The sequence below is a fragment of the Ranitomeya imitator genome, chromosome 1 (assembly GCF_032444005.1).
Source record: "Ranitomeya imitator isolate aRanImi1 chromosome 1, aRanImi1.pri, whole genome shotgun sequence".
NCBI classification, from domain to species: Eukaryota; Metazoa; Chordata; class Amphibia; order Anura; family Dendrobatidae; genus Ranitomeya; species Ranitomeya imitator.
Window position 1 is genome coordinate 296,161,474 of NC_091282.1, and position 24,980 is coordinate 296,186,453.

Below are 24,980 nucleotides of genomic sequence, written 5' to 3' on the forward strand. Positions count from 1 at the left end.
TATTGGTGTGCGCATGTCCAAGTGCCGAATCCACTGCGCGCAGGTGAAGAAAAAGCGCGCGATCTGCGCTATTACCCTTGTCATCGGTGGGGGCGGCCATCTTCCTGAGGCCGCGCGTGCGCAGATGGAGTGCTCTGCTGCACGGGGCTTCAGGAAAATGGCCGCGGGATGCCGCGCGTGCGCAGATGGAGATTGCGACGGCCATTTTCCTGAAGCCGAGATGCATATTTCCCATAAGGGATGGGAGCAGTGTTCTGGATCACTGCGTTGAGAAACACGTGATGGTGTCTCCGCGGTGTTGGATGTTTTGATCTCCCCGAGGTCATTCATCCTTATGTTTATAGTCCTTTTACAAGGCATTACTCCTAATAGCCAGTTTCCTACTCCACACTGATGAGGGGCAAATACCCCGAAACAGCTGTCTGTGGATGGATACCATGTTTTGGCATAGGTGGTTTTCCTTTTTGGATGCTGCCCTTCCCGTGGTTGCTCCTTCCCGGTGAAAGACCTGGCTATTTATTGCTTGCGTTGAGAAACACATGATGGTGTCTCCGCGGCTTTTCTACATGCATTTGCATATTTCCCATAAGGGATGGGAGCAGTGTTCTGGATCACTGCGCTGAGAAACACGTGATGGTGTCTCTGCGGTGTTGGATGTTTTGATCTCCCCGAGGTCATTCATCCTTATGTTTATAGTCCTTTTACTAGGCACTGCTGCTAATAGCCAGTTTCCTACTCCACACTGATGAGGGGCAAATACCCCAAAACAGAGGTCTGTGGATGGATACCATGTTTTGGCATAGGTGGTTTTCCTTTTTGGATGCTGCCCTTCCCGTGGTTGCTCCTTCCCGGTGAAAGACCTGGCTATTTATTGCTTGCGTTGAGAAACACGTGATGGTGTCTCCGCTGCTTTTCTACAGTCCTGTGATACAGACCCTGTTATTATGGAGTCTTTAAAGATTAAAAATAATGGTCTATCAATGACTGTACTTAATTCCTGCAGTACTCGGGGGTGTATCCCATCTAGGCCCGGAGATGTCAATTTTAGTGATTTTTAGACGCCGACGTACTTCCTGCTGGGTTAAGCAGGTGACATTTAATGGGGAATTTTTGTTATCACTGATCATATTGTCTTCCATGAGATGTTCTTGTGTAAATACTGATGAAAAAAAGTCATTTAGCAGATTGGCCTTTTCCTCATCCTCATCCACCATTTCACCCAGACTATTTTTAAGGGGGCCAACACTATCATTTTTTTGTTTCTTACTATTTATGTAGTTAAAAAATATTTTGGGATTATTTTTACTCTCTCTGGCAATGAGTCTCTCTGTCTCAATTTTTGCTGCCTTGATTTGCGTTTTACAGAATTTAATTTTCTGTATTTATTTAATGCCTCATCACTACCTACTTCGTTTAATTCTCTAAATGCTTTCTTTTTGTCCCTTATTGCGCCCCTTACAGCACTATTTAGCCCTATTGGTTTCCTCCTATTTCTAGTATGTTTATTCCCATACGGTATATACTGTGCACAGGTCCTATCCAGGATGCTAATAAATGTCTCCCATTTTGTGTATTTTTATGTCTCAGGATATGGTCCCAGCTAATTGCACTAAGATCATCTCACATCTGTTTGAAATTTGCCCTCCTGAAGTTTAGTGTCCTTGTAACCCCTCTATTCCACATCTTATTAAAGGATACATGAAAACGTATTATTTTGTGATCACTATTCCCCAAGTGACCCCCAAGTTTTCTTTTTTTTATTGTAGCCCCATAACCCATTTTATGTAATAACAGATCGAGCAAATTGGTAAACTAACATTTTACAGTCTCTGGAAACTCTATGCAATCTTACATCAAAGCTTTCATGCTAGAATTGAGTTAAATGATTTGAAATGTCACAAAATTGATTGATTTTGTGACTTTTACCAATTTCTCCCAGCTCCGACAAAATGGCGGGAGCTAGGGTGGGATGGGGACATGGTGGCACTCCACAGCTCATCTAATTCATAACGATATGTTGTTCCCTATGCCAGAAATCTCACTTCAGCACTTGACTGGAGTGACATTCCTGGTGTCATGCATGGAGGTGCACGCCACTCTTCAGACGTTCCAGATTCATTAAGAGCCGTGAACCTCCTCACCAGGTATTTGCTATGTGGTCTTAGGAAAGCATGAGGCAGGGTTTAAAATACAGATTTCTCTTAATGGCTAGTCTTCATCAAGTCTCCAAATGGCATTTTAACAGGACATTCCATTATGCCATCAGGGCTGTGTGTGGAAATGTTCCAGGACATATCATTTGGATTCTTCATTTGCTCTGTGTATTTCCACATCTCAAATCCATTGGGCTTCTTGTAGACTCCAAGAGATGACACACTGGGGTCATTCTAAACACACCCTTGTCATGCCTTTTGCAGAAACGTTTCACCCTTTAAAGACCGCTGATTTTTTATTTTTGCATTTTGTTTTTTTCCTAACCTTCTTTCAAAAAGCATATCTTTCTTATTTTTCTGGTGACAAAAGCTTTGAATGAAATCTTTTTATCATATAATGTAATGAAAAACAGGAAAAAGAATTCTAATTGGGATGAAATAGTGAAAAAAATGCAATTTTGCCATTGTTGTTTTGGGTTCTGTATTTAGTGTTCATTGTATGGTAAAAATGACCTGCGATTACAGTGATACCAAACTGTGATGGAAAAGGAGACACATTTACCAACACATGTTTCTGTAGACCTGTAATGTTATTTTTCTTGCATGGCTGACAGTTTTTATTGATACTAATTTGTGGTGTACGCTTTTTATTGTATTTTTTAAGGTGGGAGGGTTTTTTTCTCTTTATGGTCTTCACCTTATAGGTTGATCACATTTTACTCTTTGATAGGTTTAACATTTATAGACATGGCGATACCAAATGTTTTTTTTTCTTATTTTTAACTTAGAAATAGGGGTGTGATTTGAACTTTGAAATTTTTTATTAAATGTACCTTATATTTAGTCTGCTTTCTGGACTTTAATCTGGAAGCACTTGTTCAATACTATAATATTGCAGTATGTATTAAAAATTGAGATCCCCTATGAAACTTAGCGTATAGCTGGGCTTCACATGAGTGTCAAGATGCAGGCATGTTAACCCATCTCTATCCCTCGAACACTCCATTTAAAGGGCCACTGTCACCCCCTCCAGCCGTTATAAACTAAAAGAGCCACCTTGTGCAGCAGTAATGCTGCATTCTAACAAGGTGGCTCTTTTAGTTTTGTGTTCATGTATTACTAAAATAAAGCGCTTTGAAACTTTTCAAAAATACCTATCTTTGTCCACGGAGGCGGGTCTGAAGCCTCCTCTGTGAAGCGCCTCTTCTGGGGCGATGGTCGCCGCCCCCTGTGCGCTGTTCTTCTTAAATCCGGTGCCTGCGCTGTGTGTGCCTGCCTGGGGCAGGCGCATTGAGAATTGGCAGTCATAGCTCAGATGCCAGGTTCCTGACTGCGCCTGTGCGGGCAGTGCAGCCACCGTTACTGAATCCCCGCCCCGCACTGTGTTATGCATTATGCACAGTGCGGGGCTGGGATTCCTGGGCATGCACACTGCGCTTGTCAGATGCTCCAACAGGTTCCCCACCTTCCAGCGTCGGTCTGTGCAGGAATCTGCTCAGGAATCCCAGCCCCGCACTGTGCATAATGCATAGCAAAGTGCAGGGCGGGGATTCAGTAACAGGGTGGCCGCACTGCCCACACAGGCGCAGTCAGGAACCCGGCATCTGAGCTATGACTGCCAATTCTCAATGCGCCTGCCCCAGGCAGGCATGCACAGCGCAGGCGCCGGATTTAAAAAGAACAACGTGCAGGGGGCGGCGACCATCGCCCCAGAAGAGATGAGTGACGGCAGTTGGGCGCTTCACAGAGGAGGCTTCAGACCCGCCTCCATGGACAAAGATAGGTATTTTTGAAAAGTTTCAAAGTGCTTTATTTTAGTAATACATGAACACAAAACTAAAAGAGCCACCTTGTTAGAATGCAGCATTACTGCTGCACAAGGTGACTTTTAGTTTATAACGGCTGGAGGGGGGTGACAGTGGCCCTTTAAATGCCTGTCAGAAAATTACACAGCATATAAATTGTTAAAGGGGTTGTACGAAATACAACATTTTCATCCTAAATGCCTAATTTATCTTTAATCCTAAATCTATTTAACCCCTTCTTGACATAACGTATATTTACATGGTATATCGTGTCCATATCTTTTGATGCGGGATCAGATGCTGAGCCCACATCTTTCCAAGCACATGATGGCTTGTTTCATCCTTGCTCATGTGCCTTTAACAGCTGTTAGGGGAGCATCACAGTTAACCTGTTAAGTCTCGCTGTCAAATTCTAACAGCGGGATTGAACATGCGTCAATAGTGTCATTCCACGCTCCCATCAGCATACCTGTGACGTGATCACGGTGCGCCGATGGGTTGTCATGACAGCCAAAGGTCTGCTGATGACCACTGTGCCTGTCATTATCCTCCTCTAGACTGTGATTTCTGCTACACATAGCATTAATAGTGCTCGGACCCTCACAGCCTCAAGTCCTCTAAGGGGACTAACAAATACAGTAAAAAGTGAAAAAAAAAGTTTAAAAATATATTTAAAAAACTCAAACCACCCCTTCTGCCCTATTAAAAATAAGATATACACATATTTGGTATTGCTGCATTCAAAAATATCCAATATATCAAAATATCAAATAAATTAATCCAATGGGTAAGCATCCCAATGAGAAAAAAAAATAAACATGAAAATTACGAAGATGCAATAAGAGGCGATCAAAACATTGTATCTACCGATACTCCAAATTGGCATTAGTAAAATCATCAGCTCAGGGCATACAAAAATAATCCCTTACACAGCCCCATATACCGAAAAATCAAAACACTACAGGTCTTGGAAAATAGTGACGAAGGCAAAACATTTTTCATACAAATTTCCATATTTTTTTCACCACTTTAATCATCGCACTTTGAATTTTTTTCTGTTTTCCAGTGTCATTCAAAAGTATAATTCGTCATGGAAAAAATAAGCCCTCATATACCGGTAGCTATATTGATAGAAAGATAAAAATAGTTATGACTCTTGAAAGAAGTGGTGGATAACACAAAAACAAAAAAAAAACCTTGAAAATTGCTTGAGGGTGAAAGGGTTAATATCATAATCTAATCTATTTTATAATAACATATTGTAATTAAAAATATCATATCCTTCCCTAACTACACTATTTACTTTTCTTTGTTTTTTACAACTTCCACTTTGATAAAGCTTCATTTGAGATTCCCAGTGCATGTCATCAGGGGTTCTCTTGCCGACTCAGATCAGACTCAGATCAGTAGTAACTAGGCAGCAACAGAGCACACTTGCTTGCTAATTTCAATAGGGAAGTTGTGAAAAAAAAGCAGTTAAGTAGTGTAGTGAGGGAAGGATGGGGAATTATTAAAGTGTATTAGAAAATAGAATAGACTATGGCATTAAATAGACAGACATTTAGGATAAAAATTAATTGCAATCTTGGACCAACCCTCTCACAGAAGTGATCAGAGCTTAGGTCCAGTCACTGCTTAGACACAGACGCTGACTATGTAGAAGTGGCATCTACTCTACACATGCGGACCACAGAATGGTTAGATATCACATATGCATAAATAGTCATATTGCCATTTATAATGTCCAATTAATTGCCAGCTTTGGAAAAACAGTGAACCGTGTGAATTTTTTCAAAAAGTGTGTAGACACTCTAGGGTTATTCATCTGATACTTGCTTTATGTGCCTAGTAATAATGAACATGCACTACTAAACAATCTTGTAACCTTTATAGGACGTTCTGGACGGCTGTTTCCCTTCCAGGCTGCCAAGGATCCTGGGTTCGAGAAGACCTAAGAGAAGACTGCACATGCCAATTGCTCTCCTATATTTTTGTTTGATACTGAGCAGTGCCATCATTGGATGTAGGATAGCAGTTACAAACATTGCTGTCCCCACAAAGCCAAAATAGTTTACCTCTCCAATACCTACCTCTTCCACCTGCCTTTTGGGAGGACTTTGCTTCCTTTTTTAAAGATGCTACTACTCTGTAATTGTTAGAGTACTTGTTACGTGCCAGAGATGGCAGTCATCTTGTCTAATTTCTGCAAATTTGAGTTTTCAAATTGAAATAGACAAATGTAAAAAAAAAATGCTGCAATGTCAACTGAACCTTCCAAAAAACAAACCCTCATATTAAGCTGACAAATATTTCGCTGTCAGCTCTAGGTGCTACTATAAAAGGAAACATAAAATGTAGCAATCCTCAAGCGACTATATCCTTATATGTAATTCTATCCATATGTGTCCTATCATTTTAAAGCTCGTATATTGCATTCATATATTTACGTACAGTAGTATGTTAGATTTCCACTGACCACAACCATGCACTTGCTTGCTCGAAAATAAAAAAAACTAATGAGAATATGCTAACAAGATTTAAAAAAGTAAATTAATATTTCCCAGCATATCATTAGTGAGTCACAAGAATGGGGCTGTTTCGTCACAACAAAAACATTACTAGAAAGGGAGACACAATGTTGTGGGAAAAAAAGCTAAAGGGATAGAGCACCCTGCTAGGTTCTTGTGGCAATTCTAGCATTTCAAGGCAACTTGTTAGGTCTCACAAGTTTTTCAAACTTGTCAGAATGCAGCAATAAAATGACACTTTTTATGCATCATACAGTTATTTATATGTATATAAAAATAAAGATTTTTGGTACTCACCGTAAAATCTCTTTCTCATAGACTTCATTGGGGGACATATGAACCATGGGTTAATATTCTGACACCTGTAGGCGGACACTAAGAATACATCTTAGGCCAGTTTCACACGTCAGTGGCTCCGGTACATGAGGTGACAGTTTCCTCACGTACCGGAGTCACTGACACGTGTAGACACATAAAAATCAATGCATCTTTTCAGATGTCATTGATTTTTTGCGGACCGTGTCTCCGTGTGCCAAACACGGAGACATGTCAGTGTTCGTGGGAGCGCACAGATTACACGGACCCATTAAAGTCAATGGGTCCGTGTAAAACACGTACCGCACACGGACATTGTCCGTGTGCCGTGCAGGAGACAGCGCTACATTAAGCGCTGTCCCCCCCACTAGTGCTGAAGCCGCGATTCATATCTTCTCTCCAGCAGCGTTTGCTGTAGAGAAGATATGAATATTAGTGTTTAAAATGCAGATCCAGGTCACCCCCCCCCTCCCACCCCCTGTGCATCCCCCCCCACCGCTGTGATTAAAATACTCACCTAGCTTCCGGATCCCTCGCCGCAGCATCCTCTTCTGGCCGCAGCTTTTCCTGTATACGGTCACGTGGGGCTGCCGATTACAATCATGAATATGCGGCTCCACCTCCCAAAGGGGCGGAGCCGCATATTCAGTACTGTAAATGAGCGGCCCCACGTGACCGCATACAGGAGAAGCTGCGGCCACAAGAGGACGCTGCGGCGAGGGATCCGGAAGCTAGGTGAGTATTTTAATCACAGCGGGGAAGGCGCACAGGTGGTGGGAGGGGGGGGGGGACCTGGATCTGCATTTTAAACACTATTATTCATATCTTCCCTGCAGCAAACGCTGCTGCAGGGAACATATGAATGGGGCTTCAGCACAATGCCAGGGACAGCGCTAAACTTTAGCGCGGTCTCCGGCACGGTGCGTGTGGTACCCAGTGGGCACACGGGCGGCACACGTGTGCCACACTGATGTGCCACGTGTGCACACGGACACCTCCAGTACCGTTTTTGTACGGTACTGGAATTATCTGGACGTGTGAAACCGGCCCTAGAAAAATCTGTCTCCTCCTCACCAGACTACACTTGGACAGCCGACACCCAGTTTTTCAGTGCAAAAACTGAAGTAAAAACAAAACCCAGACATCCTTCCTCCCACAAACAAGGGAGCGTGTATGAAGGCTATGAAAAAGAGACTTTGCGGCGTACCAAAAATCTTTTATTTGTTGGTTGCATCACTGGGGAAAATAAAAACCATAGAAAGTCCTGAAACTGTCCCAGGGTGGGAATATTAATCCCAGTATTGCAGGTTACTACCCAAGTAACTGCTACCTACTCAAAGCTAAAACAGGTCTGCTACTCAGACGCACGTCTGCCTCCGAATGACACAAAAGCCAAACTGAATAATTGGGTGTTGACTGCCCAGGTGTAGTCTGGTGGGGAGGAGTCAGCTTTTTCATTTTTTTTCTAAGATGTATTATTAGTCTGCCTCCAGGTGACAGCATATTAACCCATGGTTCCTGGGCCCCCCAATGAAGCAACCAAGCATTAACTTTTATTGTTATCACTCACCATGCAAATTCTCCTAAACTAGTCCGACAGGCCATTGATTTCAGAGTCTAGTTTGGTTCTGTAGTCTCTAATTCTGTCCCCATGATGTGACTGACATTTCCCAACCAAAAATCGCCTAAGATGGTGTGGGCAATTTCCAGCATTTCTGCAACTTCACTCCTCCATGGTTGCTCCATTCAGCTGGAAAAGCATATGAAGTTGGGAAGAGATCACCCAACCATACTGTGTCTGTCCACGGAAGTGTGATGTTGCATGAATGCACCCAGCCTCATGCACCGATTCATGATGTGTGAAGTGTGTGTATGCATCCATCCTCACAGCGTCTGACCAAAGAAGCAGTGAATACATGTTAACGTTCAAATTTGCCCATGTCATCTCCTTAAGAAATTGCAGGTTGGAATATGTTAAACGTGTCCTGGGGCCAAGGTTAGTGAATAGTGACTGCAAAGCTGGACAGCTCCTGGGCAGGGGAGGAAGCAAAAGACATTATACAGACAATACAGCACAGGATCACAAATAATTATTTCTTTGAGGTAAACCATTTTTTAAAAACAAGCAGGAAAATGTTTTACCTCACAAAAAGAATCAGCTGTGATCCCCTGCTGTGCTATCTGTATACTTTAGCTTCCTCCCCTGTCCAGGAGCTGTGGTATGATCAGACCATATTCCTGTACGGTCAGACACACCCATTACACAGTACACAGCAGGGGCACATGTATAAGATTATCTCAGCACAGGGACATTTTATTTAAACACATCCAATTGTGGAAATTATTACTATTCAAAGATGTATTTATTAAAATGTGCTTTAAAATTAACTTTATGGGAAAATAGAAAATAAGAAAGTAGATTAAATACATTGATCCATGCACTGCTGTTCACACAAATCCTCAAGATTACAAAAGTTATTTTTATTTTAATTTACATACAGTTCACAATCTACATCTCATCTCAAACACACGCTGGGGCCAATTTTGTAAGAAATGCATTAACCTATCAGTATCTTTTAGGGGCGTAAAGGAAATAAAGTGCTGCAAAGAAACAATGCAAAACATTTAGACACTGTTCTCCAGCTATAACGATCTTAGTTACCTATGAAACGGAATTAGTTCTTACATACTGAGAAAATGGGAAATCACAAAATGTAACCGTAATGCACTGTATAGCACCTAAAGTTAAAGAATCAAGGCAGTTTATGGGGTGCAGTAGATGTAGAAGGCGATGGCAGATGGCATTATAAGCCCAATTTCTCACCAGCACTATATTCAATATTGTACTTCTGGTTTGGATTATTGGACCTATGAAAAAGCAGTGCTGTAAAAGTAGCACAAAGATGTAGAAATCAGCTGTACTCATTTGCAAGCCATTAGAGTGCGTAAGATTGTGAAACAGAGGAGATTCTTTAAGGGGTGTTCCGAAGGCGAAAGTAATTTTTTTCTAAATCCCTATCTATTTGATTCCATAATCTAAGCTATTTTGTAATATACTTGCTTTAAAAATTTCCTACCTACACTAACTGCTAGCAAATGTTAGCAATAACCGGCAGAGACCAGTGACGTCACCTGCCGGGGCGGTGCTAGTTTCCTGCACACAGTATTGTAACACCTCGGTGAGTGAGCGCAGTGACTGCACATCCCACAATGCACAGGGACACAGCAGGGACTAGCCCAGCCCCTGAAGCAAGTCAATGATGGCGCTTCGTTTCAGGGAGAGGACAGAGGCTGTAACAGTGACCACAGCCTCTGTCCCCTGCTCTGATGACGCATTGTTTGAGTATCCCAGCATGCACTGGGTGCTCTCAAACGAATCATCATCAGAGGAAGTAAAAAAAAAGAAAAAGGACAGGCCATCGGTTAGAGTAGATAGGAAACGGTAAAGAATTTTTAAAGCAAGTAAATGAGAAAATATCTTACATTATGGCATCAAATAGAGATTTAGATAAAATTTACTTTCAACTTCAAACCACCCCTTTAAGTACAGGATAAAAGTTATATGGTGGGATGGCCAGAAACTTTTAGTTATCCATCAAAATCATATTACAGGTGACTTTTTAATTTTCTATAGTTGCTTGCCTTTTTCCTGCGCTGGACATTTGATGCTCATCTTAAAACAGGCAACGTACCTGGTGCCTTTCTTTTATAAAGGATCCTAATACCATTCCTTCTTGTCAGTGCTCCTTTTAACACTTTAGAAGATGTTTGACACTGAGATGTATAATCAAATTTTGAATCTGTACTTGAGGGGCCCCATTGAGCCGCAACGTTGCTGAAAAATGAATAATCAACCTAACCAAAGTTTTTCATTAGAGAGTAATGACAGGCTTATGTGTGGTTGTATGTCCAACACAAATCATAACAGCAAATCTGTCCATATTTAGGACTAATCGTTAGCCACTGGAAGCAAGCAACGAAGATTTCTGCTGAAGGACAACAAGCAGAGATCCTGAAAATTTGGCATTGATACAGAAAGGTGGTTTGTAAAACTGGCAAACATTTCATTGTGCAAAAAAATACAATTTTGCTGAAACTAAAACCACTCTAAAATTAGAAATTACAGATATTCAAAAAGTATAAAAATATATTTTATTTATCAAAATCATACATAGAAAAGAGTTGCGAATGCAGCACATTATATATGTTAAGGAATGCTGAGGTCACAGACATTATTAATAAATAAAATCTACAATGGATATCTTGCACATAATTGCCAATGATGTAAAATAAATGTTTAAAAAGTAATAGTTCAAAGAAATATAGTTGGTGAGTGGTTTTATCAGAGTAAATTCCTAAAATTTAGTGTCCAACAATAGGTAAATATGTAAAATTCTGTGTCAATGTATTCTAGAGAGCTGCAAATGCCTTGCATAAAAACATATACTTAAAGGAATTATCTAGTTAAAACAAGTTATCACCTATCCTGAGGATAGGTAATAATTTGTTTTCAGTGGGTGGCCCCTTTAAAGAAAACCAGTCAGCAGAATTTACTCCTGTAAATCATTAACAGCCTCTTACAAAAACTTCCTATCATCAGTCATTTGGCAAAAAATATGACCAACATAATATGTAAAGTACCTGTCTAAATCACTGCCTAAAGGGGTTGCTCCTCGTCAGCCAAGCAGAATCCACAGTAATATACAGTTATATGAAAAAGTTTGGGCACCCATATTAATCTTAAGCTTAATGTTTTATAAAAATTGTTTTTTTTTGCAACAGCTATTTCAGTTTCATATATCTAATAACTGTTGGACACAGTAATGTTTCTGCCTTGAAATGAGGTTCTTTGTACTAACAGAAAATGTGCAATCTGCATTCAAACTAAATTTGACAGGTGCATAAGTATGGGCACCCCACCAGAAAAGTGACATTAATATTTAGTAGATCCTCCTTTTGCAAAAATGACAGCCTCTAGTCGCTTCCTGTAGCTTTTAATGAGTTCCTGGATCCTGGATGAAGGTATTTTTGACCATTCCTCTTTACAAAACAATTCCAGTTCAGTTAAGTTTGATGGTCGTCGACCATGGACAGCCCTCTTCAAATGATCCCACAGATGTTCAATGATATTCAGGTCTGGGGACTGGGATGGCCATTCCAGAATAGTGTAATTGTTCCTCTGCATGAATGCCTGAGTAGATTTGGAGCGGTGTTTTGGATCATTGTCTTGCTGAAAGATCCATCCCCTGCGTAACTTCAACTTTGTCACTGATTCATGAACATTATTGTCAAGAATCTGCTGATACTGAGAGGAATCCATGTGTCCCTCAACTTTAACAGGATTCCCGGTGCCGGCATTGGGCACACAGCCCCAAAGCATGATGGAACCTCCACCAAATTTTACTGTGGGTAGCAAGTGTTTTCCTTGGAATGCTGTGTTTTTTGGCCGCCATGCATAACGCCTTTTTGTATGACTAAACAACTCAATCTTGGTTTCATCAGTCCACAGGACCTTCTTCCAAAAAGAAATTGGCTTCTCCAAATGTGCTTTTGCATACCTCAGCCGACTGTTTGTGGCGTGCTTGCAGAAACGGCTTCTTTCGCATCACTCTCCCATACAGCTTCTCCCTGTGCAAAGTGCGTTGTATAGTTGACCGATGCACAGTGACACCATCTGCAGCAAGTTGATGCTGCAGCTCTCTGGAGGTGGTCTGAGGATTGTCCTTGACTGATCTCACCATTCTTCTTCTCTGCCTTTCTGATGTTTTTCTTGGCCTGCCACTTCTGGCCTTAACAAGAACTGTACCTGTGTTCTTCCATTTCCTTACTATGTTCCTCACAGTGGAAATTGGCAGGTTAAATCTCTGAGACAGCTTTTTGTATCCTTCCCCTGAACAACTATGTTGAATAATCTTTGTTTTCAGATCATTAGACAGTCGTTTTGAGGAGCCAATGATGCCACTCTTCAGAGGAGATTCAAACAGGAGAACAACTTGCAAGTGGCCACTTTAAGTAGCTTTTCTCATGATTGCATACACCTGGCTATGAAGTTCAAAGCTCAATGAGGTTAGAAAACCAAAAAAAGTGCTTTAGTAAGTCAGTAAAAAGTAGGTAGGAGTATTTAAAACAAGAAAATGATAAGGGTGCCCATACTTATGCACCTGTCAAATTTTGTTTGAATGCAGATTGCACATTTTCTATTAATACAATAAACCTCATTTCAAGGCAGAAACATTACTGTGTCCAACAGTTATTAGATATATGAAACTGAAATTGCTGTTGCAAAAAAAACTATTTTTTATAAAACATTAAGCTTAAGATTAATAGGGGTGCCCAAACTTTTTCATATAACTGTATGCCCAAAAATGCAAGATTGATGTCCTAGCAAATCCCTGGTGGTAAGTGACTTCCTGGGGCATTCATCAAATTTCTTTGGGCATGATTACGGATTCTGTGCTGTTCCTGGATAAGGAGCAGCCCCTTTAGACAGTCAAGGTACTTTACATATGATACATGATGATATTAGACTACATTTTGTGGCAAAATATTTGGGACACGTTGGTATCATAAGACCGTGATGGCAAGCCTTAGCGTAGGTTCACATTGCGTTTGGGCGATCCGTTTAACGGATACGTTACTTAGAGGCACTAACGCAATGTAATGGATCTGTTATCGAGCCCATAGACTTCCATTATCGTAAAGCATCCTAACACATGTCAAAATCGGTATGCATTAGCGATCCTGCGTTACTTTGTGACGCACCCTCGAACCCGGTCTACCGCATTTTCGAGTACGTTTTGTCTAACGCACAACGAACGGAAGCGTTCGCTGTGCATAGACCTCTATTACTAACGCATGCCAACGCAAAGTTTCCATGCGTTAGCACAATCGTAGAAAAAAGATAATTTTTTTAAATTTTCGGATGCGTTAAATGGATGGCAATAACACAATGTGAACCTAGCCTTTAGAGGCCAATACAGCGCTGATGATGGATTGTAGCAGTAAAACCTGTTGGCAAGTTCCTTTTAAAGAGTTTGCCCAAACATTAAAGACGTTTTGTAAATTGCAAAGATGTATTGAAACCAATAAAAGCAGACATCCTCACCTGATAAAAACCACTTTAGATATAGCATAAGCGTCACCTATGGTCTGTGCCTGTACCAGAAGTGAAGACGTCCTGTAAACGGATTACATCCATGTGGATGAAGATGCGTATTTCCAGTCAACTACATGCCTCAGCAGTCAGGTTACCAAAGAACAGGCTTTGGGTACTGATGAAGACCACCAGTATGGCTATGATGATTCCACGGAGGATAGAGAGCGAGTATGCCTGATTTTATCGGTTTCTATATTTCCCCGACATTCAAAACATTTTTTGGCAAACCTCATTGCTAAAAATCTAATTTTATATATGGACTTTATATGCGTGGAATATCACTTTGTTATACCATATTATTATATATATACTGCAGTACTCATGGATAAACATAAATCTTTGCTAAGACACAGAGTCTCCATTAGACAGCAAATATTTCCTGTATAGACTTGTATTGGTCACCACTGTATTAAAGAATCCCATCCGATAAAGTGCAAGCTCTTCCTTTATTTGCGATATCTCCTTGGTCAGAGAGTCTGGAAACTGTTTTAAGTGTGTGATCTGGATGCCAGGGTCTAGTAATATCTCCTGGGCCTTAAAGAGCAGATTAGTTCGAACTAGCAAACCTAAGATGGCGGCATGTACATGGGAACAAGCAGAGGCTCTCAGTGATGGAAGCGATATTCCTCCTAAAAGAAGAAAATTGATAAACATTTTGGTCGAATTATGCTATAGAGTTGTAGATTATCAGTATAAAAAAGGGAACATAAGGAGAATAGATTTATATTAGTGCTAAACTACATTTATCCCCCTTACAAGTTACATATAAATCTTATTGGTAGGGAACAACAAGTGTCCTCTATACTGTGTAAGCTCAGAAACTGCTGTTCATGATGGAGATTGGGGAATATTAATCTTGATAATGTACTTTTTATATACTGCTCCAAAAATGTAAAGGAACACTTAATTATCACAGTATGGGTAAAGCTAGATGGTCTAGTTACAGTGAGGCCGATGCTCTGCTCACCCTCAGCAGGCTAATGGCCACATGATGGTGATACAAAATCATACGCGAATTGACCATTGTGGTGAGCAGACTTTCTGCTGCAATCAGCAGGCCTCACCGGCTGGCCAAACTCTATAGGTGCAAGTCAACCAAGGTTCAGGGATATCAATATAACCAGTTAAGATAAGGCGAAATGCAGGTAAAATGCTTCCCACTGCCATTTTCATATGTAAAACAAAATATCTTCACCACTGGATAGCCACCATGGATATGAGGAGCTTTGGAAACACAGTCTGACAATATCCTCAGGTCGTATAAGCAATTTTTAATCAATCTCACTAGCTTTGGTACAAATGAAAGTGACAACAGGTGCACTGGAGAGGTAACAGCAAGAGAATCCTGAAAATGAGAAGTAAAAGCACCGTATTTTTCAGATTATATGACGCACTTTTTCCCCAAAAAATTTGGGGGGAAAATGGGGGTGCATCTTATAATGCGTATATACCTTACCGGTACCGTTGCTGCAGGCCACAGGCTGGAATGAGGGGGTGCCCGACGGTGCTGCATGGGGGTCTCCGATGCCGCTTCAGGGGTCTCCAGTTCCACTGCGGGGGGGGTCTCCGTTGCTACGCGAGTGTCTTCAGTGCCACTGCGGAGGGCTCTGCCGACATTTTGTGACAGGCCAGAGCCCCCCGCAGTTCCATGGTTTCCTGTGTGGTGGACTCTGGGAAAATGCCGGCGGCGGCGCATGTGCAGATGGAAATCTCGGCACCAAGATCTCGGCAGATGAGATTTCAGCACTGAGATCTCATCTCCCGAGGTCTCCATCTGCGAATGCGACGCCCCTCGGTGGCCATTTTCCCCCATAGTCCACCGCACAGGAAACCGCGGAACTGTGGGGGGTTCTGGCAGGGCCGGCGTTTGGCACAGGCAGACAAGGCAGACACCTGGGGCACCCACCTACAAAGGGGCCCCCTACATCTGCAACCCCTGTATGAAATGCCCAGAGGGTGTTCAGCAGTGAATAATGCTGTGCATTTCTCTGAAGTCCCAGAGCGTCTCTCCCAAACCCCCCTTGAGACCCCCTCAGTGCTGTGATTTACTCATGTGGACCCAGAGCTCTGTGATGATTGCTGTAGGATCAGGTTTCACAGTCACATGCAGCAGGGATCAGCATTTGCTCTGACCAGTCACTAAATCACTGCTTTTAATCTGACAGGGCAACCTCCTGTCACTACTGTCTGGATGACACAAGGCAGGAATATTGTCTGCTGAATCAGGGCATTTATTATATAGAAATAAATCAATTCCCACGTGAAATAATAAGGGTAAACCATACACATATATAGCCAAAACCTGCTCTCTTGACAGTAAAAACACTGCTTTCAAAGCACCCATTTTTTAGGGTATGTGCAGAGGATCCGGAAATGGCAGCCCTTTGGACGGAGCGGACATGTGCTGCGTCCAAAGTGCTGCCATGTTTTGAACACAGTCCAATACATTGCACACGTGAGATTTCTCTTGTGGAGACTCGTGTTTACGCCAGATAAATTGGCATGCTGGGGTCTGGAGAGACGCACCGCATGTCCTTCTCCGCAGGTGAGGTGCGGGTGTCAGTGCATGCATAGTAGAGATGGAATTTCTTGAAATCCCATCTACTATACTGTAACATGTGGCCGCTGCAGGTTGGACGCTGTACAAGTACACAGCAGCCGACCCGCAGAGTTTACGGATTGTGGGCACACACCCTTAGGCTATGTGCACACGTATAGAGCTCCTCTGCGGATTTTACTGCTGATTTATCGCGTTTTCTACTGCGGATTCCGCTGCGGATTTACATCTGCACTTTTCTATTGGAGCAGATGTAAAAACGCTGCGGATTCCGCACCAAGAATTGACATGCTGCGGAAAATAAAACGCTGCGTTTCCGCACGTTTTTTTCCGCAGCATGGGCACAGCGTTTTTGGTTTCCCATAGTTTTACATTGTACTGTAAACTCATGGGAAACTGCTGCGGATCCGCAGCAAAATCCGCATCATGTGCACATACCCTTGGAGCTTTTGCGGTTTGTTTTTTCCAGTATGCATTTTGCCTACAGTACATGTTTAATAAAGTTAGTTTTATTCACCAAAAACGCATTGAAAAACAACGTTTCAACATTTGCACCATTTTTTTTAAACTTTTTCATTGCTTTCTACGGGTGAAAAAAATTGCTGAAAGCGACACGCTGCAGATTTAAAACAGGCTGCAGTTGTGAAATTCAGTCAGGAGAAAATAAAAGGGTGTGCAGGAGATTTCTGAAAATCTCAGTTTTTGCTTGTGCTGTAAAATGCCCTGCGTTTTACGGCAGAATTACCGCGTTTTTTTGTGCAGTTTTCAACAGCGTTTTTACACCTGCGGATTCCTATTATGGAGCAGGTGTAAAACGCTGAGGAATCTGCACAAAGAATTGACATGCTGCAGAAAATACAAGGCAGCGTTTCTGCGTGGTATCTTCCGCAGCATGTGTATGGCGGATTTTGTTTTCCATACGTTTACATGGTGCTGTACAACGCATGGAAAACTGCTGCAGATCCGCAGCAAAATCCGCAGCGTGTGCACATACCCTGAGAAACACGTCACAACTTCTGTATTTATCACCCTCCTGGTTTTGGTTTACACATACTGATGTGAAATACTGACCAAATACTGATCGTATGAATGTGGTCTTAAACATACTGTAGACAAAGCAAACATCCTCACTCCAAAAAAAGCTGAAAAAAGTGTGAAGAACACCACAAAACAAGCTGAAAAACAGGTGTTTTGAACGCAACATTTTTTTCTGCTAATAGATAAGGTTTTGGCTACTGAAAAAAATGCTGCATGTGAACATAGACATAGCGTTTCAGAGTAAGACTATCTGTGGTGTTACACAGGACTGCAGGTGACATCTACTAAGTTACCTGTACTCAGAGAGTTATCACTGTATTATCTGTGGTGTTAAAAAAAAAATTAAGAGGGGTTGGGGGCAACTCTTTGTCTTGGGGCTTGGGCCCCCAATATTTTCTGACCCTAGCAACGCCCCTGCATACAGCTAATTGTAGCATACCTGTTGGCCGATATAAGGCCCCTAAATATGGGGACCACAGTGTGAGCACTGGCTCCAGGCCCCTCCACCAACTGTATCCGCATCCTGCCCATGTAATATAACCTAAATGTTTGTGTGATTTTACAATATTAGCATTTGGGGCCCCACTTTAAATTTTTGCCTAGGGCCCCACTTTGTCTAAAACCGACCCTGGGTTCTGGCCTTTCACAAAATGTCGGCAGAGCCCCCTGCTGCAGCGGAGACCCCTGCAGCGGCATTGGAGATCCCCGCAACGGCGCGCCGCACATCGGAACACCCCCTCATCCCAGCCAGCTGCCTGCAGCATCACCCCACTCCTGCCTCCTCCAGCAGCGTTCCCGCTTCACCGCAGCCACCACCCCGAAGGGCAATAAGACGCATGGATTATAAGAAGCACCACCATTTTATAAAAAATAAAAAAATTCATATTTTTCTCCTCAAAATTTGGTTTGCGTCTTATAATCCAGAGCGTCTTATAATCTGAAAAATATGGTATCCCACAATTAGTAGCTCCTTATCCTTCCTGACGGAGTCTTCTCCAGTTTTGCTAGTGTCCTCCTTGTCATTATTGGTAGAATGAAGATCATTCAGGCTGCCTGGGTAGTCTAGCTTCTTCATATACACGTGCTTTTCACAAAATTAGAATATCATCATCATCAAAAAGTTAATTTATTTCAGTTATTCAAAAGTGAAACTCATATATAGAGTCATTACAAACAGAGTCATGTATTTCAAGTGTTTATTTCTGTTAATGTTGATGATTATGGCTTACAGCTAATGAAAACCCAAGTCATTATCTCAGTAAATTAGAATAATTAACAAAAAACACCTGCAAAGGCTTCTTAAGCGTTTATAAAGGTCCCTTAGTCTGTTTCGGTAGGCTCCACAATCATAGGGAAGACTGCTGACAGATGTCTAGAAGGCAGTCATTGACACACTCCACAAGGAGGGTACGCTACAAAAGTTTATTGCTAAAGAAGCTGGCTGTTCACAAAGTGTTGTATCTAAGCATAGTAATGAAAAGTTGAGTAGAAGGAAAAAGTGTGTTAGAAAAAGGTTCACAAGCAACCAGGATAACCTCAGCCTTGAAAGGATTGTTAAGAAAAAGCCATTCAAAAATTTTGGGGAGATTCACAAGGAGTGGACTGCTGCTGGACTCATTGTTTCAAGAGCCACCAAACACAGATGTATCCAGGACATAGGCTACAAGAGTTGCATTCCTTGTGTCAAGCCACTCATGACCAATAGACAACGCCAGAAGCGTCATACCAGAGCCAAGAAGATAAATAACTGTAAATTTTGCATTTCATTTGGAAATCAAGGTCCCACAGTCTGGAGAAACAGTGGAGAGGCACACAATCCAAGCTGCTTGAGGTCTAGTGTGAAGTTTCCACAATCAGTGATGGTTTGGGGAGCCATGTCATCTGTTGGTGTAGGTCCACTGTGCTTTATCAAGACCAAAGCGCAGCCGTCTACCAGGAAATTTTTTAGAGAACTTAATGCTTTTCCCTCTGCCGACAAGCTTTTTGGAGATGGAAATTTCATTCTCCATCAGAACTTGGCACCAGAAATCGTGATTTCTTTTTTTCTGTTTTTTCCCCAATGTTAATAGTATACACCTTATATGTCTAGGACCTTACACCCTTTTTCATTTTTACTTTTACTACAGTTCCTCCGGCACACTCTGCTCCTTCCGGGTGCCTGCAACACAGACTTTGTGCGTACCATCCACTAGTCACTGCAGGAAACCGGTATTCACTGCGCATGCGCGCATTTACATTCACTACGGCTTTCTCCTGATAAACTCACAAGTCGGGCACCGGATATGACGTCACAGGTTGCACGGCACTTATACCAGACTTCCTGGAAAGCCACACACTTCACCGCCTCTAGCCCCTGGATGCACGTCGAGCCATCACTACCGCAGGTAAACACCGTTTATCGTGGGGAGCCATTAGGGGTAGCCGGTTTCTTTACAACTGTTTCTTTTTTAACCATTTTCTTTTTAACCATTTCTTTGTAATTACCTGTAATCGGTAATATTACAATGACTCTGAAGGACTCATGTGTTGTTTTGGTCCTTCATTAGAGCGCCATTCTATGTATATGCCTTGGGCATAGGATACACTACGCACGCCAGCAACCTGATATAGGTATTTTGACCTATTATTTATATTGGGGGCACGATCTATCCCTTTTCTTTCCCCAGTCCATCTCTTATTTAATTCCTTTTTTTTCTCTCCCGCTTTTTCCTTTCTTGGGTCCCTCTACTTGGCGGACCATGTGTACTATTTTGAGAAGTGGATTTTTTCATGCAAACATTATTATATTATTTTGTTAATGTTTTTGGGTCACCAGCATTATCTATACGTATACTTACCCTATCTGTTGATTTTTTTGTTTAGTCACACATCATATGTGTTACAATGGTGTTATAAACATATATATATATATATGTATATGGGAAATATGTTTTCTATTATCATAGACTTCCTTGAAAAAGGCATAGTTTGCCGAAAAGTCGATGTGATGAAGTCTGTTGTTCCTTATATCGGCTGAATACTAGAAATAAAAGAATTATCCTTTGAAACCGCATCTGTTTGTGGATCAATTGAGTGCCAAAGGTTATCTTATTTTATTATCTTACTTTCCTTTGAGCACCACCCATTTAATGAGTGCGCCACTCCTGATTTAATCATACTGTGCTTGATTGGCCAGCAAGCTCGCCTGACCTTAACCCCATAGAGAATATATGGGGTATTGGCAAGAGGAAGATGAGAGGCACTGTGAAGGGTTAAACTAAGATCAAAACTAAAGGCTTCATTTTTTTGCTTGTAACTCTGTCCTGTTTCTCACGAAGATAACATTTTGTTACTTAATTAGGCTATGGTTTATAATTGGTATAAAGACCTTGAGTGTTCTAACTCGAGCCAGGGAAGGAACTCGGGGGGTGTATCGCTAGATAAGACTTTGAGGCACCTGTTAATATGTTCTTTTATGCCAAAAAGACACAACCATATATGTAGTTTCCGTTTTTTCTGTATCCTCATAGGTTAAGTTTTTCCTGCATTTTTATAGGTTAAGTGCTGAAAGTGTGTTTTTATACTATTGGTTGAAGTAGAATTTGCTAACATGATAAAACTGCAACATAATAAACGGGGGGTAGGAATCTCCTTTGATTCTCCCAAACAGAGCTACGTCTCCGTCTGGTCATTCTCAGTTGCCGGCAACGCCTTGTTAATTAATTTGAATATCACTAAGGTCAACCGTGAAGGGTCACTTTAGATCCTCCCTCAACAGCACCAGACCAAACAATGCACACGAGCTGAAGGCAGCTATCAAAGCAACTTGGGCTGCCATAGCATCTCAGCAGTGCCACAGGCTGATTGCCTCCATGCCACGCTGCATTGATGCAGTAATTTATGCAAAAGTAGTCCCGATAAAATAATTATTGAGTGCATTTACTGAACATACATTTCAGTAGGCCATAAATTATTGAGTGCATTTACTGAACATACATTTCAATAGGCCAACATTTTGGATTTTAAAACATTATTCAAGCTTGTGTTATAAAGTATTCTAATTTACTGAGATAATGACTGTTGGGTTTTCATTGGCTGCAAGCCATAATCATCATTAACAGATAGATCACTCTGTTTGTAATGACTCTATATATGAGATTCTCTTTTTGTGTTGAAGAAATGAAATCAATTAACTTTTTGATGATATTCTAATTTTGTGAGATGCACATGTATATGCTGTAGCAAAAATGATTGCAATGTAGCACAAAAGACTGGACAGGAACTCACTGATGCCCTAATCCAGATGTAAGAGGTGAACCTCAAAGATACCACCCACCATCTCACCAGGAACATGCTCAAATTTTGTCAGAAGTGTATATAGGCATGTTGGGGCCATATAGTAGTGTTGAAAAGAATAGCAGTGTGTTCAAAAACATGAGGTAATCACAAAATCTTTATACTAGTTTTTATTTCCTTGCATTGGGAACAGTCGCACACTATTTTCTAATTCAAAACATTAAGAGTAATGTATATAATTTTTAATTACTTTACAGAAAATAACAAAAAATGAACACTGGGCTGTTCAAAAAAAATAGCAGTGTCTGCATTTGTCTTTACAAACTCACAAAATGTACTATTTTTTTAGGATTTAGCATTCCTCTGAATGAACCTAATATTTAGTTGTATACCTAGTTTTTTTTATAACTGCTTCACATCTATGTTGCATAGAGTCAACCAACTCCTGGCACCTGTCAACTGTTATTCCAGCCCAGGATGCTTTAACTACACTACAGGTCAAAAGTTTAGGGTCAGCCAGACAATTTTGTGTTTTCCATGAAAACTCATACTTTTATTAACAAATGAGTTGCCAAATTAATTGAAAATCTAGTCCAGACATTGACAAGGTTCGTAAAAAAGATTTTTATTTGAAATAATAATTTTCTCCTTCAAACTTTGCTTTCGTCAAAGAATGCTCCCTTTGCAGCAATTACAGCATTGCAGACCTTTGGCAATCTAGCAGTTAATTTGCTGAGGTAAATTGGAGAAATTTCACCCCACGCTTCCAGAAGCCCCTCCTACAAGTTGGTTTGGCTTGATGGGCACTTTTTGCGTACCATACGGTCAAGCTGCTCCCACAACAACTCAATGGGGTTGAGATCTGGTGACTGCGCTGGACACTCCATTACAGATAGAATTCCAGCTGCCTGCTTCTTCCCTAAATAGTTCTTGCATAATTTGGAGGTGTGCTTTGGGTTATTGTCCTGTTGTAGGATGAAATTGGCTCCAATCAAGCGCTGTCCACAGGGTATGGCGTTGCAAAATGGAGTGATAGCCTTTCTTATTGATAATCCCTTTTACCTTGTACAAATCTCCCACTTTACCAGCACCAAAGCAACCCCAGACCATCACATTACCTCCACCATGCTTTACAGATGGCGTCAGACACTCTTCCAGCATCTTTTCAGTTGTTCTGCGTCTCAAAAATGTTCTTCTGTGTGATTCAAACTTGGATTCGTCTGTCCATAACACTTTTTTCCAATCTTTCTCTGTCCAATGTCTGTTCTTTTGCCCATATTAATCTTTTCTTTTTATTAGCCAGTCTCAGATATGGGTTTTTCTTTGCCACTCTGCCCTGAAGGCCAGCATCCCAGAGTCACCTCTTCCCTCTAGATGTTGACACTGGCGTTTTGCATGTACTATTTAATGAAGCTGCCAGTTGAGGACCTGTGAGGCGTCGATTTATCAAACTACAGGTTCTAATGTACTTGCCTTGTTGCTCTGATGTGCAGCGGGGCCTCCCACTTCTCTTTCTACTCTGATTAGAGCCTGTTTGTGCTCTCCTCTGAAGTGAGTAGTACACACCGTTGTAGGAAATCTTCAGTTTCTTGGCAATTTCTTGCATGGAATATCCTTAATTTCTAAGAACAAGAATAGACTGTCAAGTTTCACATGAAAGTTCTTTTTTCTGCCCATTTTGAGAGTTTAATGGAACCAACAAATGTAATGTTCCAGATTCTCAACTAGCTCAAAGGAAGGGCAGGTTTATAGGTTCTCTAATCAGCCAAACTGTTTTCAGCTGTGCTAACATACTTGCACAAGGGTTTTCAAGGGCATTCTAACCATCCATTAGCCTTCTTACAGTTAGCAAACACAAAGTACCATAAGAACACTGGAGTGATGGTTGTTGGAAATGGGCCTCTATACACCTATGACGATATTGCATTACAAACCAGACGTTTGCAGCTAGAATAGTCATTTGCAACATTAACAATGTATAGAGTGTATTTCTGAATCATTTAATGTTAGCTTCATTGGAAAAAAATGGTTTTCTTTCAAAAATAAGGAAATTTCTTAATGACCCTAAACTTTTGAACGGTAGTGTACATCTTACAATTTTTTGGCATTTGTTGGCTTTGCCTCAGAAACGGAATTTTTGATGTCACCCCACAAGTGTTCTATTGGATTAAGGTCCAGGGATTGGGCTGGCCACTCCATAGCCTCAATTTTGTTGGACTGGAACCAAGATTTTGCTCGTTTACTGGTGTGTTTAGGGTCGTTGTCTTGTTGAAACACCCATTTCAAGGACATATCCTCTTCAGCGAAAGGCAACTTGACCTCTTCAAGTATTTTAATATATGCAAACTGGTCCATGATCCCTGGTATGCGGTAATTAGGTCCGGAAATATAGTAAGAGAAACATTCCCATATCAATGTACTTGCACCACCATGCTTCACTGTCTTCACAGTGTACTGTGGCTTGAATGCAGAGTTTGGGGGTCGTCTGATGAACTGTCTGCAGCTCTTGGACCCAAAAAGAACAATTTTACTTTCATCAGTCCACAAAATGTTTCTCAGTTTCTCTTTAGGCCAGGGACACATGGGCTACTTGCACAGTGAACAAGTCTGTATGATCATGTTCACACACCACCAAGAAACCTGAAGACACAAAAGAGAATAGTAAAACCAAAAACACTCAGTTTGAAAAAATGTTGCAGTAATCCGCAAGTGCTAGTAAAAGATGTAAAAAAACGTATCAACCAAATACCCTGTTATTTACATCTTTTACTAGCACTTGCGGATTACTGCAACATTTTTTCAAACTGAGTGTTTTTGGTTTTACTATTCTCTTTTGTGTCTTCAGGTTTCTTGGTGGTGTGTGAACATGATCATACAGACTTGTTCACTGTGCAAGTAGCCCATGTGTTCCTGTTTCCATAATTGTTCTCTTGTGTCTACAAGACTGGGGAGTTCCACCACTCCTCTTGGGCTATCTGCACAAAAGCTGTTCTACCCTGTATGCACACATGGATTTTTCCTCTCTGAACCCTGTTCACACAGGTTATATACAGATGATTAGGTTTTTAAATACATCAGATAGGGATTGCATACATTAGTTAGGACTGCTCTGATAAGGGTATACCGTGAAGATTGGTAGAGCAGCTTAGTATA

The 24,980-nt window shown here is 41.3% G+C and overlaps 2 protein-coding genes across 2 annotated transcripts in view; one reads left to right on the forward strand and one right to left on the reverse strand.

Annotated features, from left to right (window-relative positions):
* Positions 1–7,222, forward strand: part of LOC138669933 (somatomedin-B and thrombospondin type-1 domain-containing protein-like) — a 108,939-nt gene extending 101,717 nt beyond the window's left edge. The window contains exon 5 of the mRNA XM_069756812.1: positions 5,852–7,222. Coding sequence (XP_069612913.1) covers positions 5,852–5,957 — 106 coding nt within the window. The 3' untranslated portion in view covers positions 5,958–7,222. The remainder of the gene's footprint in view (positions 1–5,851) is intronic.
* A 3,712-nt stretch (positions 7,223–10,934) lies between these two features.
* Positions 10,935–24,980, reverse strand: part of LOC138663059 (tRNA (32-2'-O)-methyltransferase regulator THADA-like) — a 153,431-nt gene continuing 139,385 nt past the window's right edge. The window contains exon 31 of the mRNA XM_069749162.1: positions 10,935–14,586. Within this exon, the coding sequence (XP_069605263.1) occupies positions 14,300–14,586 (287 nt within the window). The 3' untranslated portion in view covers positions 10,935–14,299. The remainder of the gene's footprint in view (positions 14,587–24,980) is intronic.